The following is a 23,629-nucleotide window of genomic DNA, read 5'->3' on the forward strand; positions in this document are numbered from 1 at the left end:
GACTGGTTCCCACAGACTACACTGAACGAAGTGGCAGACAAAAACCTAGAATGGGGTACAGAGACAGAATATGGACAGAGGACAGTGACCCAAAGAGGGAGGGTCTGGCAGAAAGCTCGCAGACAGAGGCAAACACAGTTGTTTAATGGGGAGCAGTGGGGGCTGGGGGTGCTGAAGGCACGTCAGGCAGAAGCAGCTTGCGACTGGGCCAGGAAGGAGGCGTCCTTGTTCACTTCCTTCCTCATGACTCAGTGATTTGTGACTCCCAAACTCCCAAGCTGGGACCCTCACCCAATTCCGTTTCAACATCAAGGCAGCCTTCCCACTGGGAAGCCCTTGGAGACTGCAGCTGGGCATAAATCCCTACAAGGCTGAGCCTATAGGGGTAGAAGGGCAGGGAGAGGTAAGCGGCAGAGGCTCCACCGCCCGCACATCCCCCAAGGCCAGACCCTGCAGACTTGATGACCACCCATGACAGGAGTACAGGGGACAGGGCAGCCGGGTAGTCCCAAACCCGGAATAAAGCACCCTCTGTCCAAAAAAACATTGTCTTGTTTGTCTTCTCATTCTTGGGAAGGCATGGGAAGGGGAGGAAAAAGGGCAGGGATGGGGTGGAGTTGACTCTGGCTCCATTGTCCTGAGCTTCTCAAGGATGTCAGTAGTGGGGAAGCCGGATGGAGTTTTAGGGGTTAGTGCAAAGGCATGCCCCTCTATCTGGGATGGGAGCAAAGGGTTTCAGGGTCGTAAAGGGAGCAGCGGTAAGGCAGCCAGGTACAGCCACACAGCCAGACAAACCCTGAGAAAGCAGGCGAGAGCCCATGACTGCTCTGTGGGCTGAGCAAGGCCCAGGTGGGCCCAGCCAAGCACAGATAGCGCCGGGGTTGGTGCAGGATCAGTGCAGGGTCAAGGTCTACCTTGTATGCAACTCGAGCCGGGCATTTCTTCCCCAACCCCAGAGGTGGGGACATGTGTTTCAGCATCTCAAACATGTCATTGTAACTGATGCGCCCACTGGAACCCCGTTGTTCCAGAGGCCAGGCATAGTGGGGTGGTCCACAGGAGAGGCACACGGCAGGAGGGGCAGAGCAGGGAGCGGGCAGGGGAGGAAGCAGACAAGAAAACAGATTCAGTTAACCAAAGTGTCGGGTCAATGCCCCAAATCAAAACAGGTAAAATGAGGGAGTCTCTGCTTGACTTGACCCTTGCTTGCCCCCACCCCCAGCCTCACCTCCTCATAGCAGCCCAGTGCAGGGCAGCGGGCAGGGGTGACGTCTGAGCTAATGAACATGGAGGGGTGAGGAAGGGCTGCATCGGGGCGGCTTTGGGTTATAAATGTCTGACTTTACTCTTTTAGAACCGTAGACAAGGCCAAATCAGAACGAGCTGTTTCGCCATGCAGGAAGCACTGGCCAGGCCGTGTGGAGATGGACGGCCGCTGCTCAGAACCGCAGCAGCCACGCCTGCCTCGGTGAGCAGGGCAGTTTTGCTTCCAAATGAGGCCAGAGGCTAAAGTGGAGAAAGATCTACAACAGGCTAGAAAACTAGAGAAGGAGCCCCAAAGCTCTTAGGGGACTAAACTTAATGACAGGGCAAGTCAGCTCCAAGCCCAGAGACGCCCGAGGCCAGCCCAGGGCAGGGCTGCTGCTGAGGTCCAGGGCTGGATGGGAAGGAGACTGCAGGAAGGGAGGAGCTGAGTAAGCTGTGGCCTGGTGCCACTGGTGCCTCTGACAGCACAGGTTGGGACCAACAGGTTGGATGTGCCCCTTGTGGGGCCTAGAACCCAAGGTTGGGGACTAAGGGGAGTATCTTGGGGCTGGTGAAGCATCTTCCCAAGTCGAGAGGCTGGGGCTTCCCTCTACCCCAGAGCACCTGCCTGTGGGCTTGGGGTCTCAGAGACACAGCAGAGTCCAGCCTTTCTCCAGAGGGCAGATCTGCCCAGACCCTGCCCTCCGCTCACAGTTCCAGGCCAGGGGTTTTCACCCTGAGCTGAGCACATCAATCCAGAAGCGGCGCAGGAGGGCTCCTCTTTCTTGTTCCCACTCTCCCCTCCCCCAGGGACCTGAAAGCCTCTTCTGACCCACAGGGACAACTGCTCCTTGTTTATTTGCGCCCACATTCATACTTCTCCTCTGGGCTCTCAGCCTCTGGCCTGTCGGACCATCAGCCCATTCGTAAGAGCCTGCAGGAATGCTGGGTGTGATGGCTGTTTCCTTGGTAAAGGCAAGACCTGCCTCACCCACATCCCCCGCCCCCCAGCCCCACTCCCCACACCCAGCCAGCTGGTCCTGGCCGACTCAGCCTAGCCAGGTCAGAAAACTCCTTGGATACTGTCTTGAAGGCTTGCCTGCCTCCAGCCAGCTGGAGGGGTTGGGGAGATAAGACAGGGAACCAAAGTATCCAGGATGCTGGAATGCAGGGCAGGGCAGGACAGAGGAAAGAGAAGGTGAGGTGTTGTCATTCCCAAATCAGGCAGGGAGTGTGTGCAGTGTTTGCGATTCGGGCAGGGAAGTATGTCAGATGGAGGCTCTGAAGTTGCAAACCTTGTAGGCCAACCTACGAGGGCAGTTCTTCCCTAAGCCAACGGGTGGCGCAATACAACGCAACAAACTGTACATATCCTTATAATGAATCCGGCAACTGGAAAGGAAATGTCACAGGTTATGGCAACAAGGCATGATGGAGCCCATCCCACCGACCCACCCAGTCTGCAATGGAAGATGAGCTGTGAGGTGGGGGTGAGGACTACGGTTACACAGTACTTCCTAGGGGACCTGGAGTCTAGTGCTCCCCAGAAAGTGTCAGCCCCAAGACAATCCCTACAGTGAAGGAGGTCAGGAAACACTCAGAATAATGTTCTGTCTACACCGCAGCCTCCCAAGCCCCACTCTGCACACTGTGCCATGCCTATCATTGGCCAGGCTCAACGGGACTTGCCTATGTGCTCACAGTCTGCCCCCTCCCTCAGTTGCTGAATGCCAGATCCCTTCTCCACATGTCTGACCTTTGCCCTCACTACCATGATGTGGCTCATCCATTTCCTGGATGCAGAAACCCTATGCAGAAGTTCACATCTACATGACTCAATTGTCCCCTCTCCCTGGACACACTGGTGTCCCTGGGATTTGGTCGCCACTGAGCCTGCTTCCTCCTATGTTGTCAGTACTAAGTCATGCCCAATTTACTTCTGGAAAAGAGGAAGTTCTACTCGGGCCTCCCCCATACTTGCTAATCTTGTTGGAACCCAGGAACATTACAACGGGAGGTGGGGGTAGGGGTAGGGGTAGGGGCTTCCCATCAAGTCCATAATACAACAGACGTGGAAAAGTGCAGGCACAACACTGTTAATACTGCTATTTCTGGAATATTTTCCCCAAATATTCAAAAGCTCTTCCACCGTCTACCAAGTAAGAAAAAAAGCAAAGTTACCCATTTAACACTCTTTCAGTCTCACTCTCTCCCAGTGTTTGCCTCACTCCAGCCTCGTGCAGGTCCTACCCGGCTCTCCCCTCACATCTGTCACCTAGAACTCAGTTCAACTTGCCTCCTTTCGTACAGTTCAGATGCCATGTGATCCTCCCCTCCTCAAAAATGTCCTGGCCTCAAGCTATGGCCACGCGACCATCCCATCCATCACACAGCCTTGCTCATGGCTTCACCTTTGGGACCTGAGACCAGGGCACAGCAGACCTTAGGAAATGCTTGCTGAACAGAGGGTGAATATGTGACTGTCTTTCTCATCTTGAGTCTCCACACTTCGACACTTGTGTGAAGCAACAAGAGGGAGGCTGGGGATAGGCAGCCACAGCTACCGGGAGCTCCCACAGCATGTATAAGTTCACACAATGCACAGATGACACATAAACACCCTAACATGTACATACATACATGTAATGACTTAACATATGCACACAACATACACATACACTTACCATACATATACAGATGTGTACACATAAACGGTCTGTTACATACACAGACAGAGATAAACTCACGTGGATACACAAAACATGTTTGTATACATGCATGTTCCTATGTGTGATAATGTATGTACATATTTTTGTGCACATGGATAGGACACACAGGCTCATTGACATATACACACATGCATATGCTCACACACATCTGTGTTTGTGCATACACATATACAAATGTTAGAAAATTTGACCGTTTGTATGCGGTTTCAAAGTTTTTCCCAAATGATGAGAAATAAAGACAACCAGCTGCCAGGTTTGCAGTGACTCAGTCCAGATGTAGGATCCAGCCCTAACCTGTCAAGGCATCCACCTCCTGGAGTCATCTGTTCCCTGTTCAATGCTCACTGGAGTACTTGTACTCTAGGTTGCTTGATCTTGTCTCCTGGCCTTGTGTCACCTCTGCCTCAAGGCTTGTGTTTGGCCATCTCTCCAACTTGCTCATAACCTCCAGGGCCCCTAGCTCTCCAAGTATTGAATAGGAAACAGACTGAACTCTCACTGTGCATGATCACAAAGCTGTACTCTGGCGAAGTGCATGATACAGAACATCTGCTTTCTGCAGCACGTATTCCTCTTGGGAACATATTCCAGAAATAGCCGTGACTCTTCAGGTCATAGCCAGGATAATTGGGGAGTGCTAATGAGTAATTGTGCAGTTAGAGCCTGTCCTGCCCTTTGTATGACCGAGTCCAGTCTCCGCATTGCACCCCACCTCAGTCACATACCTAACCACAGAATGCAATATCCCTGGGCCTATGCACCTCAGTAACGGTCTTGGGCATTGCAGGGAAAGCATACGGATATATCAGAGATGAGAAGACTCTACAAAGTCAAAAACTGGTCAAGTACAATATGCAATAATGGTTCTGCTGCTTCTGGACTATGTGAAAACTGAAGAATTCTCATGTAAATGGAAAATATGCATGGGGATAATGTCAGTTCAAATAACCCCAACAGAAGGGACCTGTGCCAGTGGTGGTGGCACATGCCTTTAATCCCAGCACTCGGGAGGCGGAGGTAGGCAGATCTCTGTGAGTTTGAGGCCAGCCTAGGCTACAGAGTGAGTTCCAGGACAGGCTCCAAAGCTACACAGAGAAACCCTGTCTCGAAAAACAAACAAATAAACAAACAAACAAACAAAGGGACCTTTATCCCAGACTCCTAATGCAATGCCATAAAACTTCTAGGACTACAACTTTGTGCAGCACCTCCGAATGCACACTGTGAGAGGCAGACAAGGGCAGGCAGGTAGGGAAATGAACACAACCACAGCCTTCTTGTCCATCTCTAGGGGCACAGGAGAGGCTGAAGGACGGACGGGACATTGGGAATTTAGCCCAGCAGAAGAAAGCCCAACTATCCCCCAGGCCCTCTGGATTTGTTGAGCACTCTCATGCTGAACATCAAGTTAAGGAAAACGAAGCAGGACCCAAGGAATTCCTTGGGAAGCAGGACTGTTGTCACCAGTCTGATCGTATCTTCTAGTTCTCCACCAGAAACCGAAACATGTCCACCCTGATTTCATGCCCCAGGATCTCCACCAGGAACCCAACCTCACCCTCCTGACTATGCCATAGTAAAATGCTGAACACAGACCTGTGAGAGGCAGACAAGGGCAGGTGGGAAGCTGCATGCAGCTGCAGCCTTGTCCATCCCTAGGGCATAGGAGGTGAACACTCATTCACTCAAGGAAAACTGTTCATTCCCAGCACAGTTCTTGAACAATCGTGGTAAATGAGACAAGAAGAGGCCTGTATCCCTAGCAGCCAGTTCTCTTAGCCTCGTCCTCCTCTATATCCCACCTTACAGGGAAAAGCCCTCAGCAATTCTACTCGAGTGACTGAACAACCAAGCGAGTGAACGAGCAGTTAAACAGATGAGAAATAACTGAGCAAGTGAACAGGTGGGTGTGATGGTTGTTGCTGCCTGTCAGCAGATCGAATCACCCAAGAGATGAGCCTCTGAGCATTTTCTCACCAGTCTAAATGTAGGGAGCATCATTCCAAGGCTGGGGTCCCAGACTGAAGGAGGAGGAAAATGGAGCTGACACCAGCATTCATCTAGGACTGTGGCCAGCTGTCTCCCGCTCCTGCTCCCATGCCGTCCCCCTATGCTAGGATACACCACTTCTTAAACCATAAGCCAAAATTAGCTGGGCAGTGGTGGCACTGCCTTTAATCCTAGCACTCTGGAGGCAGAGGCAGACAGATCTCTGTGAGTTCGAGGCCAGCCTGGGCTACAGAGTGAGTTCCAGGACTGCCACGACTACACAGAGAAACCCTGTCTCAAAACAAAACAAAACAAAACAAAAACAAAAACAAAAGAACAAAAAAACTATAAGCCAAACTAGACTGTTTCCCTTAAGTTGCTTTTTGTGAGATACGATCATAGAATCAAGTCATTAACACGATGAACAAGTGAACAAGTAAATAGGTGAGAGAAGATGAAGGAATGTGTGAGTAAATGAAATGAGCGGTCAGAGTATCAACTTAGTGACCGGGTAGGTGAAGGAATGAACATGCACACAGATGGAGAGCCCCTGGCGTCCTGCTCGTCTGCCTTCCTGAATATGGTCTCTGGCATGGGAGATTCACATGACGTGATTGTGCAGGGCTGTTAGCGGAACCTGGCTTCAAACAACTTTGACTTCTGAACCCAGACCACTCCATGAGGCCCTTGCTGTCTAGAAACAAATCACATCTAATTTATGTAGCACAGTAACTGTTTCCTCATTGATTAAAGGAGCTAGAACACAGTAAGGCCTTCCCAGTTCCTCTGGTTTAATGAAACTCCGACATGCAGTTAGGGCTGGGAACAGACATACACATTGGCTCCTGTCTCCAAAAGAAATGGTGGAGAGGAAAACCTAAGTCCATCTGGGGAAACTTTTAAAGCCCACATATGGAAGTAGGGTTCAGTTGGTACAGTGCCTGCCTAATTTGCACACATCTCTGGGTTCAATCACCAATACTTCAAACAACAGCAGCAGCAGCAACAACAAAACCCCACACATTACATTTGCTCTCAAAGCCCTCTGAGCATTATACAAGAGTATCTCCACACTGTCTCTTCACCCTCCCCTGCTCCCGCACTGGGCCTCCATGTTCCATCACAAGACAAGCCTTGGGAGAAGGCAGGACACTTCTGTGCAAAGAGCCCTGGAAATGTTTCTTGACCCCCAGGCATAGGCACTCTCCTGAGGACCATATTGAGGGTCTCAAAGACTGTGTCTCTGTCCCAGAGCTGCACCAAGGCATGGGGTCATAAGGAACGCGCCCCTGAAAGGGGGACCAGCGCTATCACATACGAAACTGGGGACGTCCCTAGGCCTCAGACCAACACCTGAGGGGGACATGCACATGGAACTGTCTAAGACCCCCTGGCCCTGTCTTGAGAGCCACAGGTAATGAGAACCCTGAGGACCATAGAGCGCTGGAGCTCACTCACCACGCAGCTGGGTCGTACTCAGCCCAGACTCGAATGAATTCGTCTAGGTGGTGTGGCCCTAGGATGGAAGAGTCCCGCGTGAGGTACTCAAAATTGTCCATGATCACAGCAACAAAGAGATTCAACATCTGCAGGAAGGAAGGAAGGAAGGAAGGAGAGGTGAGGCAACTCCAGTGTGCCTTCTTACCTGCGCTCAAGCTCTGTCCACAAGCAGGAGGAGGTCTCTGGACAGTAGAGGTCACTCCTATTGGATAAGGACAGACCTGCTGTCCCTACAGGCCTCCCTGCACTGGGACTTCTAGCGTCTCCTCAGTCTCAAGGATTCTTAATCCCACAAATCCCAATTTTTACTTCTGAAAAGACAGAAAGACTGAAAGACAGAAAATTATTTCCCTACGCACCCTTGTCAAAAATGAACTGGCCGGACTATAAGCAGTTCTCTCATACTGCCCCAGCCCACGGCCCCCTGCAGTATACTCAATAACCCTATGTTACGAATCTGAAACAATAAATAGATATAAAAACCAATGGCCACAGTGTTTTAACTATTTCTAGATTATTGACTTTCTTTGACTGTCTTATAAATCAATCTTTATGTCCACAACACTATTTTGATTACTATTGTTTTGTTTGAGGACTAGGCTGGCCTAGAACTTGCTGTATGGTAGAAGATAACCTTAAGTTTCTGATCCTACACCTCCTAAGTGTTGGAATTATAGATGTGTGCCCACCACACCCAGTTTATGCCATGCTGGGAATCAAACCCAGTGTTTCATGAAGGCTGGGCAAGCATTCTGCTGCCCCCCCCATAATAGGTTTGAAGTAAGTTTTGAAATTGGGGAAGGTAAATCCTTCAACTTTATATTTCAAGATTGTTTTGGCTATTTCCTGGCAGCTAAGTATGTATTTGAGGATCTGCCTTTCCCTTTCTGCCCAGAGTATTGCCACTGTGATAACACTAAGCTCTAATTCACAGACATGTGATGTCTTTTCCCAGTTAATTAAGGTTTCTTTTATTTCTTTTCATTAATGTCAGCAGTCTTCATTTGCTCCTTGAAGTTTCACATTTACAGAGTGACCTAATAGCTCACTAAAACTCAGACTCCAGGCCAGAGAGATGACTCAGTTGGTAACGTGCCCATTGCAGAAACACGAAGATCCGAGTTTGGATTCCCAGCACCATGTAAGCATAGTGGCACACATATGTAACCCCAGCACTACTGAAGCTCAGGAACTATCCAGCCTAGCTAAAGTGATAAGCTCTAGGTTCAGTAGAAGACCCTGTTTCAGATAAGGTAGAGAGCAATTGAGGAAGAGACCTGACATAAACCCCAGGTTTCCGCATGCATACGCACCCCCCCCCCATACACATGCACACACCCATTAAAAACACAGACATAAAAGGGGAGGAGGCTGGAGAAAGGACTGCAGTTAAGAGCACCCGTGGCCCTTTCAGACGACTGGAGTTAGGTTTATGGCATCCATGTAGGTGGTGCACAACTGCCCGTGACCCTAGCTCCAGAGAATATAACGCCCTCTTCTGGCCTTTTGGGACACACTTATACACACAGTGAGACAAATATATGCAAAAATAAAAATAAGGGAATCTTTATTTTTAAGGAAAAAAAACCCTCAGATTTCTGGATCCTTTCCCCAGAGATATAGTAAGTCTGAGGCAGGGCCCAGCACTTCCTCCTCTTCTCCTTGTGTATAAGTGTGTATTGTGTATACTTTCTCTTGTTTTCTTGTGTGGACACTGGGCACCGTGTGTCCATATGCATACATCCAAGCCAGAGGTTGACATCAGGTGTCTTTCTTAATCACTTATCCATCTTTTTTTAAAAACATTTATTTATTTACTTACTTACTTACTCATTTATTTATTATGTATAGTGTTCTGCTTGCATATATCCCTGCAGGCCAGAAGAGGGCACCAGATCTTGTTATAGATGGTTGTGAGCCACCATGTGGTTGCTGGGAATTGAACTCAGGACCTCGGGATGAGCAGCTAGTGCTCTTAACCTCTGAGTCATCTCTCCAGCCCCCATCTTATTTTTTAAAACAGGATCTCTCCCTGAACCCGGAGCTCACTGACTCTGCTACACTGACTGTGTAAAGAGCTTCAGGGATCCAATTGCCTCCATACTGTGCTCCCCTCAGCACTGGGGTTACATACAAGAACCAGTTTTCACACAGGTGCCGAGGAACTCGGGTCCTCTTGCTTGGGTGGCAGGCACTTTACCAACTGAGCCATTTCCCGAGGGTTCTGCACTTCTAACAAGCACTCGAGAGCTTCATGCTGCCTAGGCCACACATGAGTTGCTGGATTGTGCATCACAGACACTCCAACACAAGGATAACTCATCCGTATCTCCAGCCCCAAGGTCTATGCAGTGTCTCCTTCCTTCTAACCCACGCCTGCAGAGCTTCCTGCGTCCACCAGAGGGAGGACCCACACTTAATGCTTAGAAAATTCCAGAGTGTGGCTTTCTTTTCTCTTCTTCACTCAGCCCTACCTTCAAGTTGTAGGCCAGTCCTTCCCAATCCTCACAACCTTCTCTGAACCACTGTAGCTCACAACAGTCTCCCCACTCACTCTGCAGCTCCATCCCTTACTGTCCAAGGTTCCCAGGATTCCACGTGCCTAAGGACCAGCCCCCCCCCCAACCCTTTACACCTCATCCTGACGTCACTTATTCATCACCCCAGGCACACTGCTTCATTTGAACTCCATTACCACAGTGGACAAGGGCCTCAAGCATGGGGCTGGCATATAATGCGGACTGAGTCAAAATCAGGAATCAACAAAGGTGATGCCCCAGGACAGGTAGACATGGACAGAAAAAGGACTCACCAGAAAGGAACAAAGGAAGATGAAGGAGACAAAATAAAAGTAGGCAAAGTCGCTCCCACATTCGCTGGCGTTGGCATATGGGTCGCAGGCCCTGTTGCCCAGACAAGACAGCATGATCTCATGCCAGGCCTCCCCAGTGGCACTCCTGAGGAGGACAGAGCTGTAAGCACACAAAGGCAAGTCCAGAGGGAGCTGTCCAGTAAACCCAGAGCCTGACTGGCAGAGTCCTTGGGACAGCTGGGTAGAGGGAACCTCCTGTACTGGGTTCCTGCACAAGTGCAGAACCTGTGACAGGAGATCTCCAAACCAACCACCAACTGAGAAAGTACTGGAAGTGATCTACTGCGCTGGGAGCTTGCCCACTGTGGGCCCTCGCTCCCATGTGGACACAACACGTTCCAGTATACTCCTAACTTTCAGAACTCAGTCTTCCTCAGCCTTGTCAGCCTTTAACTCAGTGGGCAGTCTAGCTGCCACTCTACATTCTGTCCACCAGCCTGCCATCAGGAAGTACCACCGTTCCCCTTTGTCACTCCTGAGGGAGAGTGCCTAAGTGACCGCCCACTCTGTTTTACAGTGTCCCAGCAGGTCCAAAGTGCAGCTGGTCTTTTCACTTCCTCACTGTTTCCAGGATTCTTGTCATTCACTGCAGAAGCCCAAACTCCCAAACCTTGCCTGGGATGCGGGAACTTGCAATCTACCCTTTTCCTACCCTTACATCACCCCCTCTCTGCTCAGAAACAATGTGCTAGAGGCTAGGTTGGCACAGGGGTCACAGGATCCCTCCCCCAGGTACTTCTTTTCTGTCTATCAAGAGACTAAGGCAGACAAGTGCCCTTTAGAAACAATAAATAGAAAGTAAAAGAACGGGAAGGCCCACTCAACAGAAACGGCATAATTTTGGTGCCAGAAGGGAAGTGGTCCCCAGGAATGGAATTGACCCTTGTTTATCACAAGTGAAGAGTGGACATGTTCTTTAGGTTAAGAACAGCACACCTGAACAACAGCATTAAGGCTTGTAGAAATGTCCGGAAGTTGTTGTGTCGGTTGATACTGGTGTCATCATCAAGGGCAATGTTTCCAAATACCTGAAAAGGAGAAAAGTAACCGAGTGCCAGTGCTGAATTTTGAGAGCTAAACTCACTCGACTAGGCAAGAGAAAGTGTGCATGCAACATTAAGGACAACACACGGGATTGGGGTTGCCTGGGGGGCACTCATGCAGCTGGGGCACTGAGGCTTACCCACAGATGCAAGTCTGAGTGGCCGGGATAAAAGGGGGTTGGGTTCTGCTTTGACTAGGAAGGAAGCCTTTCTGGTCACTCTCTAATACAAAAGTGTAATTAGGTTGCTAACAGCTCGGGGAATGTTCTTTGGAATCTCCTGTACAAATAGCACAGTGGGCTTTTAGGCAATCTAATAGGCTGTTTTCAGGGTAAGAAATGAAGATGAGTCAAGAGCCATGCTGAGTGAGCTTAATACCCAGACCAAGTGAAAGTCTATGAACTACCACACTTCCACAAAGATCAGGGAAACACACGCTATTGGATATCCACAGACAAAAGCAACAAAAAATGTGCGTGTTTGTTTTAAATAGCATCAAATCTCAGAAAAGTTTTAAACTGAGAAAACTTCAATCTGAAATAAGAGTCTTTGAACTCAGATAAAGCTCAAGGCTTTGGTACTTCCCATCCATACTGTTAGGAAGCGGCCAAGTTTAGAGTTAGGATGCTGATTTACGTCTTTTGAATGTTCTTTTGCCCCAAAGAATTAGCACAGTGCCCTTTGACAAAATAAAGAAAAACTAAGTTATTTTCAAGTTCAGTGATCTGGGGGGATTCTACTTACACTCTGGAAAGGATTTCATCAGGGACATCTGACCTATAAAGGAGCCCTTTAACTGGCTGCCAGAAAACATAACAGCCACCAGCCAGATGCTGGTGCCTAATCTAAAAATAAGTGCCTGGACATCCTAAGCCCTTCTGGACCTCACTTTTAAAAACACCAAAGTATGGCTTCCCAGAGAACTGGGAATGAGCAAAATGGGTTGCTGAGAGCTCAACCTGCGATGTCTTGGCTTCCTCTGCCACAAAGCAGTGCTTCTGGGGCCCAATACAATGTTTACACCAGCATCTGGTTCACAGCAGATGATCACTTCATTGTATTATTATCATTTAGTGACAGTGGCTTGTATCCCTTTCACCCAGCGGACAGGAGCCCTGTGTCCATCTGGGCAGGAGGCACCCACCTGCATGCCGATGATGGCGTAGATGAAGAACAGCATGGCAATGAGGAGGCACACGTAGGGCAGCGCCTGGAGACACATGAGCACATCAGCTCCAAGGCATCCCTGAGGCTACACAGACCTCAGCCTGGCCCAACTCCACCCCACTGACCACTGAGCCCTTCGGCAGCAAGGGACCCCGTCTGCTTCCCTGTGCCCTGAGAGCGGAAGCCTATCTCAGAGTTGTACAGGCATTAGTGAAATAACCTACGACTCACTCAGAATGTCTTTACAAAACTGCTTTAGGACAGCAGATGCCAAAGGGGCACGCATGACCTGCCCTAGCTCAGCCTTCCAGAGGAAGGTCCACTCCGGGTGAGAGAGAGGAAGCATGGTATAGGAAGAGAAACAGAAAGTACCCCAAGGGAGCTGTCTAGCCCACACTGGAGCCCTGCTTTACCTTAAAGGACTGGACGAAGGTCCACAGCAGGATGCGGATGGTGTAGCCCTGGCGAAGCAGCTTGATGAGCCGCGCTGCTCGGAAGAGGCGGAGGAAGCTCAGGTTGATGAAGTTGTTCTGCAAAGAAGAGGCATTGTTTCCCACTCTACGGATCGTCTCTCACAAAGTGCAAACCAGCTGCTTCCATCCTACAACCTTCCCCCAAGTCCCTGTGACCCCCCAAAGAAATGTGGTTAAAAGAAATAAAAACCAAGTCATTGCCATAGTCTAAGCAGCAACTGGCTGCCAGAAATCCTTCCAGAAGAAAAGCTTGTCACTATAAGTCACTTCTCATGCAGCAAGTCAGAGAAAACTCCCTTCACACTAGGGCTGTTCCCCAACAGTAAGGGACATAAAGAAAAACTCTCCAAAGTCCTTCCCTTCTGCCAAGTAGTGCTGGGAGATCACCTATGAGCCTCCAAGACTGGCAACCTCTCCTAGAACACTGTCAAACTGCCCAGGAACTCTCCAGTGGGCATTCCTGAAGTGACCCCTGCCTGAGCTTAGCAGCCAATCTTCCATTCTGGGCTCAATCAGTAAAGGTCTTGCCTGTCTGAGACACTGGCTGGCTTCTCTGGGACTGGTCCAGGCATCAGCAGACACCTCCTAAGGGGTAGGTATGGTCACTGCTGCTCTTGCCATAGCATCTACCTGTGCCACCCATACTCAACAGACCTCTGCTCTAGAAAACCCAGGGCATCTGGCATTGCTCCCTCAACCAAGGGTTCAAAACCAAGCACACAAAAATTAATAAACCATTAAACCCCAGACTCTAAAGATTACCTGACCCTGGGCACCTTGAATTATTGGCAGGCTTTTTCAGGGTTCTGGATCTGAGGAGGCACCCATGCATTGACAGGGGACCTGTGGAGCCAGGTGTTTTCTGCCTATTTAAACACCAGGTACCTATACTATCACCTGAAAGCAACTTCCTACCATTTGGCATTTTTCAATATGCAAGCAGCTCAGGCTCATACACGTTTGTGTTGTCAAAATTCGGTGACAAATAAAAAGGAAAGAGAACACGTATGTTGAATGAAACAGTACAGCAGGACAGTGCATGCAGACACAGAAGCAGGGTAAGCCTGAGAAGATGCTCCAGGGCTGCCCATCCTGGCAGAGTATACATTCAGTGGGGGAACAGGTTTCATGCTTACTTTCAGTGGACACTTCTGTCTTGTCTGCTGTTTCACTCTTGGGGACATATTTTTATGGTTCTCAATCAGAGTAACAGCATTTCTGGACTGTTTATGCAAGGGGGTGGTATAGCCACCTTGAAGGTGACTCTGGGAAGGATGTTGGAGACCTAGAAGCAGGACTCATTTCAAACACTACACACAAGGGTCTGCAGACACAGGGGCCCCAAACTATGTCCAAATCAGCAAGGGGGCAAATACCACCTCAGGGCATGCCCTGAAAGATGACACAGCCTGGCAGATTCCTAGCTTGAAATGAGGACAGTCTCACTATAGATATGGTAGCCAAGAACCACTGTCTAATACCAAAGATGAGGAGACAGAGAGGTAAACACCTGTCCCCTTCAGGCTTCTACTTTAAAACTGACTGTTCAGCTGGGTTTGAGGGACAGGGATTATAACAGTACAATGTTTGCCCAACTCAAAGCAGCCTGTACTGAGGTATCTGTCAGAGAGAAGACTTCCTGAAGATTTGGGAGACAGTAAAGGCTCTCTGAACTAAAGGCAGGACAGAAGACACCAGGGATGGTGAGGAGGTGCTGTAAACAATAGCATATCTAGATGACCTTGGGGAGGAATACCGGACTGGCATTCCTAAAGTCATCTCTACTTTGTTAACAATGATTCACACCCCTCCATCCAAGCTTTTCTCTTGGGAGCTCCATAAGTGCTCAGGGCTGGATGGGGCAATAATAGATAGGCAACCCTAGAGTACCATAGATGGTGATAATTGCCAGACGCCCCAAGCACTGAGTGATGGGCTAGGCACCACCATGCCAATCACATGCAGGATGGCAAAGGACAAGCATACAGCTGTGCATCGTGTACTTTCACCTCTGGCTTGGTCATCTCACCGGTGGTAAGCATACCTGTCCTGTGCTCCCAGGACCCACGGTTTCTGCTGCACAGAAAGTGGCTCCACTACCAGGACTGTCCTTGCTTCTGCCTCCCTAGGCTGCAGGTAGTCTCACTGTAAGGATCATTGCCCTTGAGGGGACACCAGTCCCTAACTCTTGGGCCTCGGCCTCCCTGCTCACAACCTGGAGACACCAGAGGAATCCATATCCAGGTGACGAGGCACAACTGGTCGAGGGGTGTTGGAAGTACACTAAGCATCGTAAGACACTCCCAACAATGACAACTGGACTATGGCCTGGCATCCAACCCCACCATGGCCTCTAGTTAGTCTCAAGACAGGGAGAACTTGCTCCTGAATGTCACCTGAGCATAAAGCCCAGACCTATGGACACCTGCTGTTCAAGCACCAATGGAGAAAATACTGTATTTCTAAACCAGCTACTCTTTTTTGTTAACTCTAAAGGGGACACATTTTGAGGGGTGTAGGGAGGGAAAGAGACAGACAGACATTAGATGTCATGTGTGCTATGAAGGGGAAGAGACAAAGAGGTGAAGCTGCCTGGCCTGGCTGGAGGACATAAAGAAAACACGCCACAAGCATTTCTGCAGTACCATGGTATTTCCTCAAAACTCAAACTTATGCAATTACAGTTATAACATCCTAACAGGGATATCAAATATCTGCCTGTGTGGTTGAACTCTCATAGCCACAATAGATGAGTTGCTACCAAACTCCCTTACCTTCTTAAAATCCTCAAGGACCTGGAAGAGGCCTAGTGGCACTTAGGAACCTGACCAAGACATGCTCATATATCTGTGATATGCAAAGGGACATGGATGGGGATCCATGTGTTCTAATACACTGGGGCAGTCTCCTCCAATTCAGGCCCTAAACAAACTGTTCTGACTCATGTAACCCAAGTCTCCAAACCCTCCCCTAAACCTTATGCCTCAGCTCTGACACTCTAAGGAAGAGCTTGTCTACAAAGGATGGATGCTACTGGGGTGTGGTGGTTTGAAGATGTCCCCTGTAAGTCTCAGACATTTGAATACTTGAACAGCCACAGAATATTTGAACAGCCACTGGTTGAGGAGGACTAGGAGGTATGGCCTTTCTGGAGGAAGTATGTCACTAGGGGTAAGCTTTGAGGTTTCAAAAGGATTGCCCTTCTTGCCCCAGGCTGCCTGCCTGCTGCACTCCCTGCTGTTAGGGTGATGGACTAACCCTTCTGCAGCTGAAAGCCCCAAATACTTCCCCTTCTGTAACTGCCCTGATCATGTAGCCTGATCACAGCAATAGAAACCAAGACTACCACGTGGGGTCTTCACCAGAGGCCACCTTGGCAAGGATGTGTATTCTCTGTGTTAGGCACAGTAGTAGATAAGTGTGCAACAGAAACCATGGATTCACAGGGATGAGGACCAAATACACCCTATAAAACCTCGCAAATTTGAATGAGTTTCAGCAAAAAGATCTGCCCCAGGTACTGCCCACCACGCAGCCCATAAGGCCCCACTCCCTCTCTTCAGACAGTCAAACAGCCTCTTAGAGGTCTCCAGAAACCCTTGCTGCCTTCGAAAATACACAAAGAGGCCAGAGGTGAGTAAGTGCAGCAAAATCTTGCTCATGCCTCAGAAGGCAGTGGGCAGAAGCCCTGAAACAAGAGAAGGGGAGCAGAGCAAGCAGAGAAAAGAGATATAAGAACCGTTTAAAGTCGTGAAACCAACCGTTTCCTATATGTGATGTTTTCATGGATGGGTTTTTGCATAGTATTTACAAATTGGGGTGGTTTGAGCAGCAGGTGCACAACATACAGACGGAGACATGGGTTTTCGCATTGTATGTTGGTTGGATGACGTGAGTCAGCGGTAGGTTAAGGGAAATCAAGAACAAAAACAGGAAACAAAAGAGATAATGAGTCATCAACACAAGCCCAAACTCAAACTCTGAATACTTAACTAGAAAATGCAGGATTTTGTTAAACCACACAATTGTCTCAAAGTGTGTCCGTTCAAAGCATGTTTCTGAAATCTATAGGTTATGCAGACAATGGGATTCATTTGCATTTTGTTTGTAATGCAAATCCAAAGATGAGTCACAGACACTTATCATTATTATTTTTATTTCCAGGCAAAGAAATCAGTGTCAGTTTTAGGAAAGCTTAGAGCCCTCTTCTAGGCAGGCACTCCTGCAACATCTACTGGTTTTGAAGTTAGAGATGGAAACTGACACTCAAATTTTTGCCTAAGGAAAAAAAGGGCATTTGCAAAGCAAATGTACAGAATGCTCCAAATGAGAAACACACAAACAGCATACTGCTCAGTTGACATGATGGCTTTCCTTTCATCTCATCTCCTTCAGGCACAGTAAGAGTCAGGGGCCTGAGCTCCAAGAGCAAGTGGCCAAAACATGAGTTTTCACAATACCTGGTCTCCCAGCCTCCCAGCATCCCTGCTGGGCACTAAGGCTCCTGATGCTTTGGACCAGACCGTACACAATCACAGGCTGCCATAGCTGACCATCCAGGAACAGAAAGGCTGGTTAATTTCTGCTCCTGCACCGTATGCCTCTGCCTGGAACAACGCTCTACACACCAGTGATGTCAGCCAGTTTCTGGCCTTTGCTTGCAGCCTTCTTCTTAGGTATTTTCAGCAATCAGTAGTCCAGCTCTCTCTAGGAAAGGAGACTCACCCATGTGGAAGCCCCTAGCACTATCCTTACAATTAGGAGCCTGATGTTTGGATCACTTTATCTGGTAAATAAAGAATCCTGTTTCCAGGGGGGCAGTACACTGATGGCAGAACCCACATTGGGACTAACACTTCCAAGTGAGGTGCACTGTGGTGAGCAGCCACCTTTGAGAGGCTATAAAACCAGGAACTGGAAAGACAAAATGCCTTGGCTCTTCTATTTAAATGGCAGGTTCCGTTTTTTCTTCTTGAAATAACTGCATCATTAGCATTGTAAAACCATGAAACATATCATATATACAAACAAGTCTGCAAAAATTAGTTTGAAGAAAAGTAAAAACAAATCCCATGTAGTCGCCATTCAGCTTAAAAAGCATGAGCATCTCCATCACTTTTGATTTCCTCCTATTTCTCTTGCTGATATCTAGAGGTGGCAGCAACCTTCAATACCTACCAGTAACTGCTTGTCCTTACAGTTTTACCACAAACTCTTAGAGTGCGTTATGTGTTTGCCTATTTTGCCTTTGCAGTGGTAGCTTGTGCAAACTTTCCTTGACAAGGAGTAGACACCAGAGAAGCACGCACACCGATGTGGTTGTCACTCACGCACAGACACTGCTATTTTCTCAGTATTGATACACGCCAGAAGTTGACACACTCCACTGCTGCTGGGTGCCTAGACATCGCTGTGCTGCTATGACATCCATGTGAAGAGCTAAGCTGAAGATGTGCATATTACAACTTCTTAGCTTCTGTAAAAATTCTCCATATAGACTAGACCAGTGGACAGCTGTGTGAGAGTTCTGGGTGGCCTGCGCCCTGTCAACCCTGAGCATTCTGTCTGATGGCTGACAGACCAGGTGGTATAAAATGGCAATTCAATGGCATTTCAGTTTATGCTTCTCTGATTACAGACAAGGTTGACTACCTTCTCCTATGCTAATTGGTCATTTATGTTTTCTAATTTGTAAACTGCCCAATCATACTTTCTGCTCATTTCCCCATTTTATTGTGTTTTTCTCACTCACAGAAGGTCCTTGTTGCTTAGAACCTTCCACGACCCACTTCTGTAGCCTCATAGGCTGGCTCCTGCTCATCTCCTTGGTCACTACAGGTTGGAATATCCCAGGACTCAGTCACTCATCCCTTACTGACCTCATTCAGTCTTACATACCCAATACCATTTTATATACTCACTACCACAAATTTCATGTAGCTGGCATGGTTTTCTTCACTGAACTCCAGGGCTATCTGTCCAATAGCCTACTGGACAATTCTTCAAGGAAGTGCACCAGGAAACTCAAACCTAAGATGTCCAGCTACATCCCAAACTTCCACAACAAACCTGTTCCTAAAATATTCACATCATTAACCACATCAACCATATTTCTTTCCCATTTCTATTCACTGTCATCCATTTTTCCAAGTGCTACACCACAAATTTCATGTCACCTTTGCCTCATCTTTCATGGCCCTATCTGGTTCATCCATTGCTCTAGCTTCAAATTATAGTTAGAATTTGATAGTTTCTCATCCCTGGCTCATTTCACAATTCCACAGCCCAACTCCCAGCAAAAAAGTTCTGCAGTGAACATGGCCCACTGACCTCAACGTCTCAGGGCCAGAACCCAGTATTATATTAACTTCTTTCCTGGGGGCTTCCTAGGCACTTCCCGGAAGGTGGATGTTCCCTGGCCTCCCTGCTAGAAGCCTTTAGCTAGTAACTAACAGTAGTTGATAAAGACTCCTCCAGCTTCCTAGTCACTTGACAAGGACAGGCATGTTTCACACTCACTCAGAACTCCGTGTTAGGTAACTTCTAGTAGTAACTAGCTTTGTGGGTGACACTCTGCCCTCTGGCGCTTCACTACTTCCCTACCAGGGTTTCCAAGACCAACTTCCAAATGAAGAACGTGCACCACACTCTGGCCTCAGGCTCTGCTTCTGGGAAAGACCAGTGAGGACAGCTACTTGCTGCTGCAGTTGCTCTGTGCCTCATTCCCAACAAAAAAGCCAGAGGCACACTTTAATAGCCATTATATCATCCCTCTTCACAAGACCACTTACTCAAAACAGAAGCCCAAGTTACATTTGATACGAGCCTACCTACTCCCTGCTCATGATGCTTAGCAGCACTCCCTGCTAGCCCCTGGACAGCACCATGAACAGAAGTTAAACCTGAAGGACCTTCTTCCAAGCATGGCTGATTTTTCTACATTTTCTTAACCAATTATACCTATCTCATGATTTTTTCTTTTTCTCTTTTTCTTTTTTCTGGCTAGTTTTGCATGTAAGTGGTCATCAAATGACTTAATATAGCTGGACTTTTTGAGGGTGTCATCTTGGCCCTTCTGATGTATTCAAATGCATTCTCAACATGGAGCTTCTGTGTGAAAATATCTTGATTGCATGACCATAGATAAAAGGTGATGTACCAGAGCACAGGATACTCTGCAGTTGTTAAATCACTAAAGAAAATGGCACCCCTTTCCCAGCAACAGTTAACTGCTAATAGCCCCTCAGGGAGGGATAAGGCCTCATGAGTCCCTCCCCCACCCCTGATGAAATGGTTAACAGCTCAGTCTTGGGCATAGGGCTAACCACACTGCATGGGGTTTCATGTGTGTATGGGCTTGCAGGTGTATATTTTGTATATGCACATGGAGGCCAAAGGTCAACCTCTAAGTTTCACCCTCCTTACTTTGTTGTTGTTGTTGCTGTTTGTTCTTTTCAGACAGGGTCAGCATCAGACTGACCAGTATAAAAGTCCATAGAACATCAACTCAGGGCAAGCAAAGGAGGCACACAGAAGGCAGTGGCCACAAGCTGATCTACTGGGGTACAAATACATCACCCAGTACATCACCAGTGAAACAGTGGCCAAAGCACTGGACATGTGCTTTATGGGGAGAGAATACTAAACATCAAGTTGAACTAGTGCCCCATGGAGGGTACTGGAGTTCTCACCAGCCCTCCAGGGACCCAGTGTGGACTTTGTGCTCATCTTCCTAACTTTGGAATCAATGAATCCTGTTCCAAAGGCTGGGGAAATTCCACAAAAGAACACCCAAAGCTATGACAGTCACATGACTGAAAGGGGACTTCCTCAGAAAACCAGCATTGCTATGCAAGGAATTTCCATATTGGCCAGTGTATCTGACCCTAACTGCTGAGAAGGGCAGAGGGGCCTGCCACACAATGGACAAGTGAGAAGTCCACGTAGGACTTAGAGCTCCCAAGGCCTTTCCAGATGCCATGGCCGGTCTTACACTGTGACTGGACTACCACACTGACCAGAGGCAGACAAGTGAATGGCAAACAACAGGGTAAGGATATGGATTGCCTCATTAGGCCAGAAACCAGAGCAGTAGACGATTGGCCATTTGTCTGGGCCTCTAGAAGTGAGTAGAGAGACACAATGATGACATCAGCTCACTTGAACTAACACACACACCAGAGAGCTCCAGTCTGTCTCCCAGGGAACCAGGAGGTATTATCTGAAAATGTGCTACATATTCAACACAAGCTCTCAGTAAAGTAGGGCCAGGTAAGAGCCTGCTCTCCAGTGTGTTTCTGTGACAATGGCACCAGTGCTGTCCTTTGGCTCAACAACCAATGTAGCCAGAGTCCACTTCCCTCCATACACACATGCAGGGAGCTGTTAAGGGCTGCAGCCTGACCCCTGGTACAGCCCTTTGCCCATGCAGTTCAAGGTAAGATCCTACAGCTCTCTTCCACTGCAGAGACATCTCTGAGGGGAGGCCTGCCCCATCCCAAAGGACCCTGGGAATGATTCAATCCTTCCTTCATACTTGGTTCAAGATACAGCATTTCTGATCCTTCTCCTACCATAGCCATTTCCTAGTCTTTACTTAATTTTTCTTTTTCATAAATTTTTATTTATTCTTCTTTCATATAATACGCCCTGATCACAGCTGCCACTCCCTCTACTCCTTCCAGTCCCCCCCCCAATTGCTTTTTTTTTTTTAAGAAATAACTTTTGCTGAGCGGTGGTGGTGTACGCCTTTAATCCCAGCACTCGGGAGGCAGAGGCAGGCGGATCTCTGTGAGTTCAAGGCCAGCCTGGGCTACAAAGCGAGTTCCAGGAAAGGCGCAAAGCTACACAGAGAAACCCTGTCTCGAAAAACCAAAAAAAAAAAAATAATAATAATAATAATAATAACTTTTACATGAATATCCACTTCAGCAGCTGCTCCTAGAGATGAGACTTTCTGTTTCCAATTTAATGCATCACACTAAAAAATATTGCTTTTTTATTCCAACTCTTTGAAATCTGTTTATGCCCTGAAATTGAACAATTTTTGGAGATTATCTATATATATATTTTTATATATATCATATATTTATTAGTGCAGCTTACAAGTCATGGTCTGGCTAGTCCAACAATGACTGTCTACCAATGGAGAGTCCAAGAATCCAGTAGTTGCTCAGTCTACAAGGGGGCATGTCTCAGCTGGCCTTCAGTATGTTCCAGAATCCTGAAGAAGTAGGCTCTAGCCAGTGAAGGAATGGACTTACTAGCAGAGTAAACAGGCAAAGAGAGCGTATCTATATATTTTTAATAAGAATATCTCTCAATAGAGAAGTAGAGACTTGAAAATATAAATTCTTGTTGGGTTACAAATTCTTACTGGGTTTGGCTTATATATTCTTGATATCAAGTTGTTAAATACATCCAACACACACTCACACAGACACACACATGCATACACACGCACACCCCTTAAGATTCTTGTCTTCTTGGACAGCAGTTACCATGGAGCTCCAGGAGATTCTTAGGCTACCAACCTGAAAGACCTCTGAGAACCACTTAAAATACAAGATTCATATGTTTTGTGCACATTTTGTCTGCATGTATGGCTGTGTACCATATGCATGTCTGGTGTCCAAGGGAGTCAGAAGAGGCTGTCAGATCTCCTGGAACTGGAGTTACAGATGGTTGTGAACCTCTATGTGGGTGCTGGGAATTGAACCCTGGTACTTTCCAAGAGTAGACAGTGCTCTTAACTGCTGACCCCTCTCTCCAGCCCCAGAACTACATTCTTATCCGAGAAGACCAACTGCTGACACAATCCCCAGTCATCCACCTCCATCTCTGAAGAACAGCAGCAGCAGCAGCAGCAATCTGTGCTGAAACTCCTGGGGCTCATGAGAAGGCAGTTACAGTGGGACCTGGGGACACACCTAGGGGGCAACCCTCTAGAAGGAAGCCACTTTGGACCCTGGATGGGGGACAGGAAATGCTACTTACCGCAATCTCTGTTACTAAAATATCAGTAATACTTCCCAACACAGTGACAAAGTCAAAGACATTCCAGGCATCTCTGAAGTAGTTCTGGAGAAAAAGAGGACAGTCAGTGCTAGTGGTGAAGGCTTATCCAGGCAAAGACCTGTGGGTTGTGGCCACTGATCAAGAAAGGGCCAAGGGGGATAGATCTTAGCAGAAGCCCAATGACCAGCAGATGCCACCATAGCATGCAAATACTTGCAGCCTGGGTAAAGGCACAACTGAGAGCTAAAAGTCCAGAAAGGAGAATCTCAGACGTGCATGCCTCCCAGACCAGAGCAGGACACAACTCAAGCAATTGAGAGCAAAGCAGCTCTTCCTTGGGACCCCCACAGTACCACATGTATTGCAAAGGCTACTCAAAAGAGGGAAAGAATACTAGGAGAATACAGAGGAAGTTGAGGCACATACCAGAACCCCAAAGGCGATGATCTTCAATATGCACTCCATAGAGAACATGGATGTGAAGACAATGTTCAAGCATTTCAGCATCAGCTCATACTCATAAGGTGCATCATAGAACTGCCCAGAGAAATAAGGGCTGATGGGCAAGGACGCACTAGCCCCAATACCCCGACT

General features: G+C 48.0%; 1 protein-coding gene across 1 annotated transcript in view; it reads right to left on the reverse strand.

Moving 5' to 3' along the window:
• Positions 1 to 23,629, reverse strand: part of Cacna1b (calcium voltage-gated channel subunit alpha1 B) — a 96,095-nt gene that overhangs the window by 17,930 nt on the left and 54,536 nt on the right. Inside the window, exons 17-24 of the mRNA XM_059258801.1 lie at positions 23,462 to 23,572; positions 23,015 to 23,098; positions 12,959 to 13,075; positions 12,523 to 12,588; positions 11,272 to 11,363; positions 10,276 to 10,420; positions 7,422 to 7,549; positions 915 to 1,011 (exon numbers count right to left, since the gene is read on the reverse strand). Of these exons, the coding sequence (XP_059114784.1) occupies positions 915 to 1,011; positions 7,422 to 7,549; positions 10,276 to 10,420; positions 11,272 to 11,363; positions 12,523 to 12,588; positions 12,959 to 13,075; positions 23,015 to 23,098; positions 23,462 to 23,572 (840 nt within the window). The remainder of the gene's footprint in view (positions 1 to 914; positions 1,012 to 7,421; positions 7,550 to 10,275; positions 10,421 to 11,271; positions 11,364 to 12,522; positions 12,589 to 12,958; positions 13,076 to 23,014; positions 23,099 to 23,461; positions 23,573 to 23,629) is intronic.

Source organism: Peromyscus eremicus, chromosome 4 (genome assembly GCF_949786415.1).
Source record: "Peromyscus eremicus chromosome 4, PerEre_H2_v1, whole genome shotgun sequence".
NCBI lineage: Eukaryota > Metazoa > Chordata > Mammalia > Rodentia > Cricetidae > Peromyscus > Peromyscus eremicus.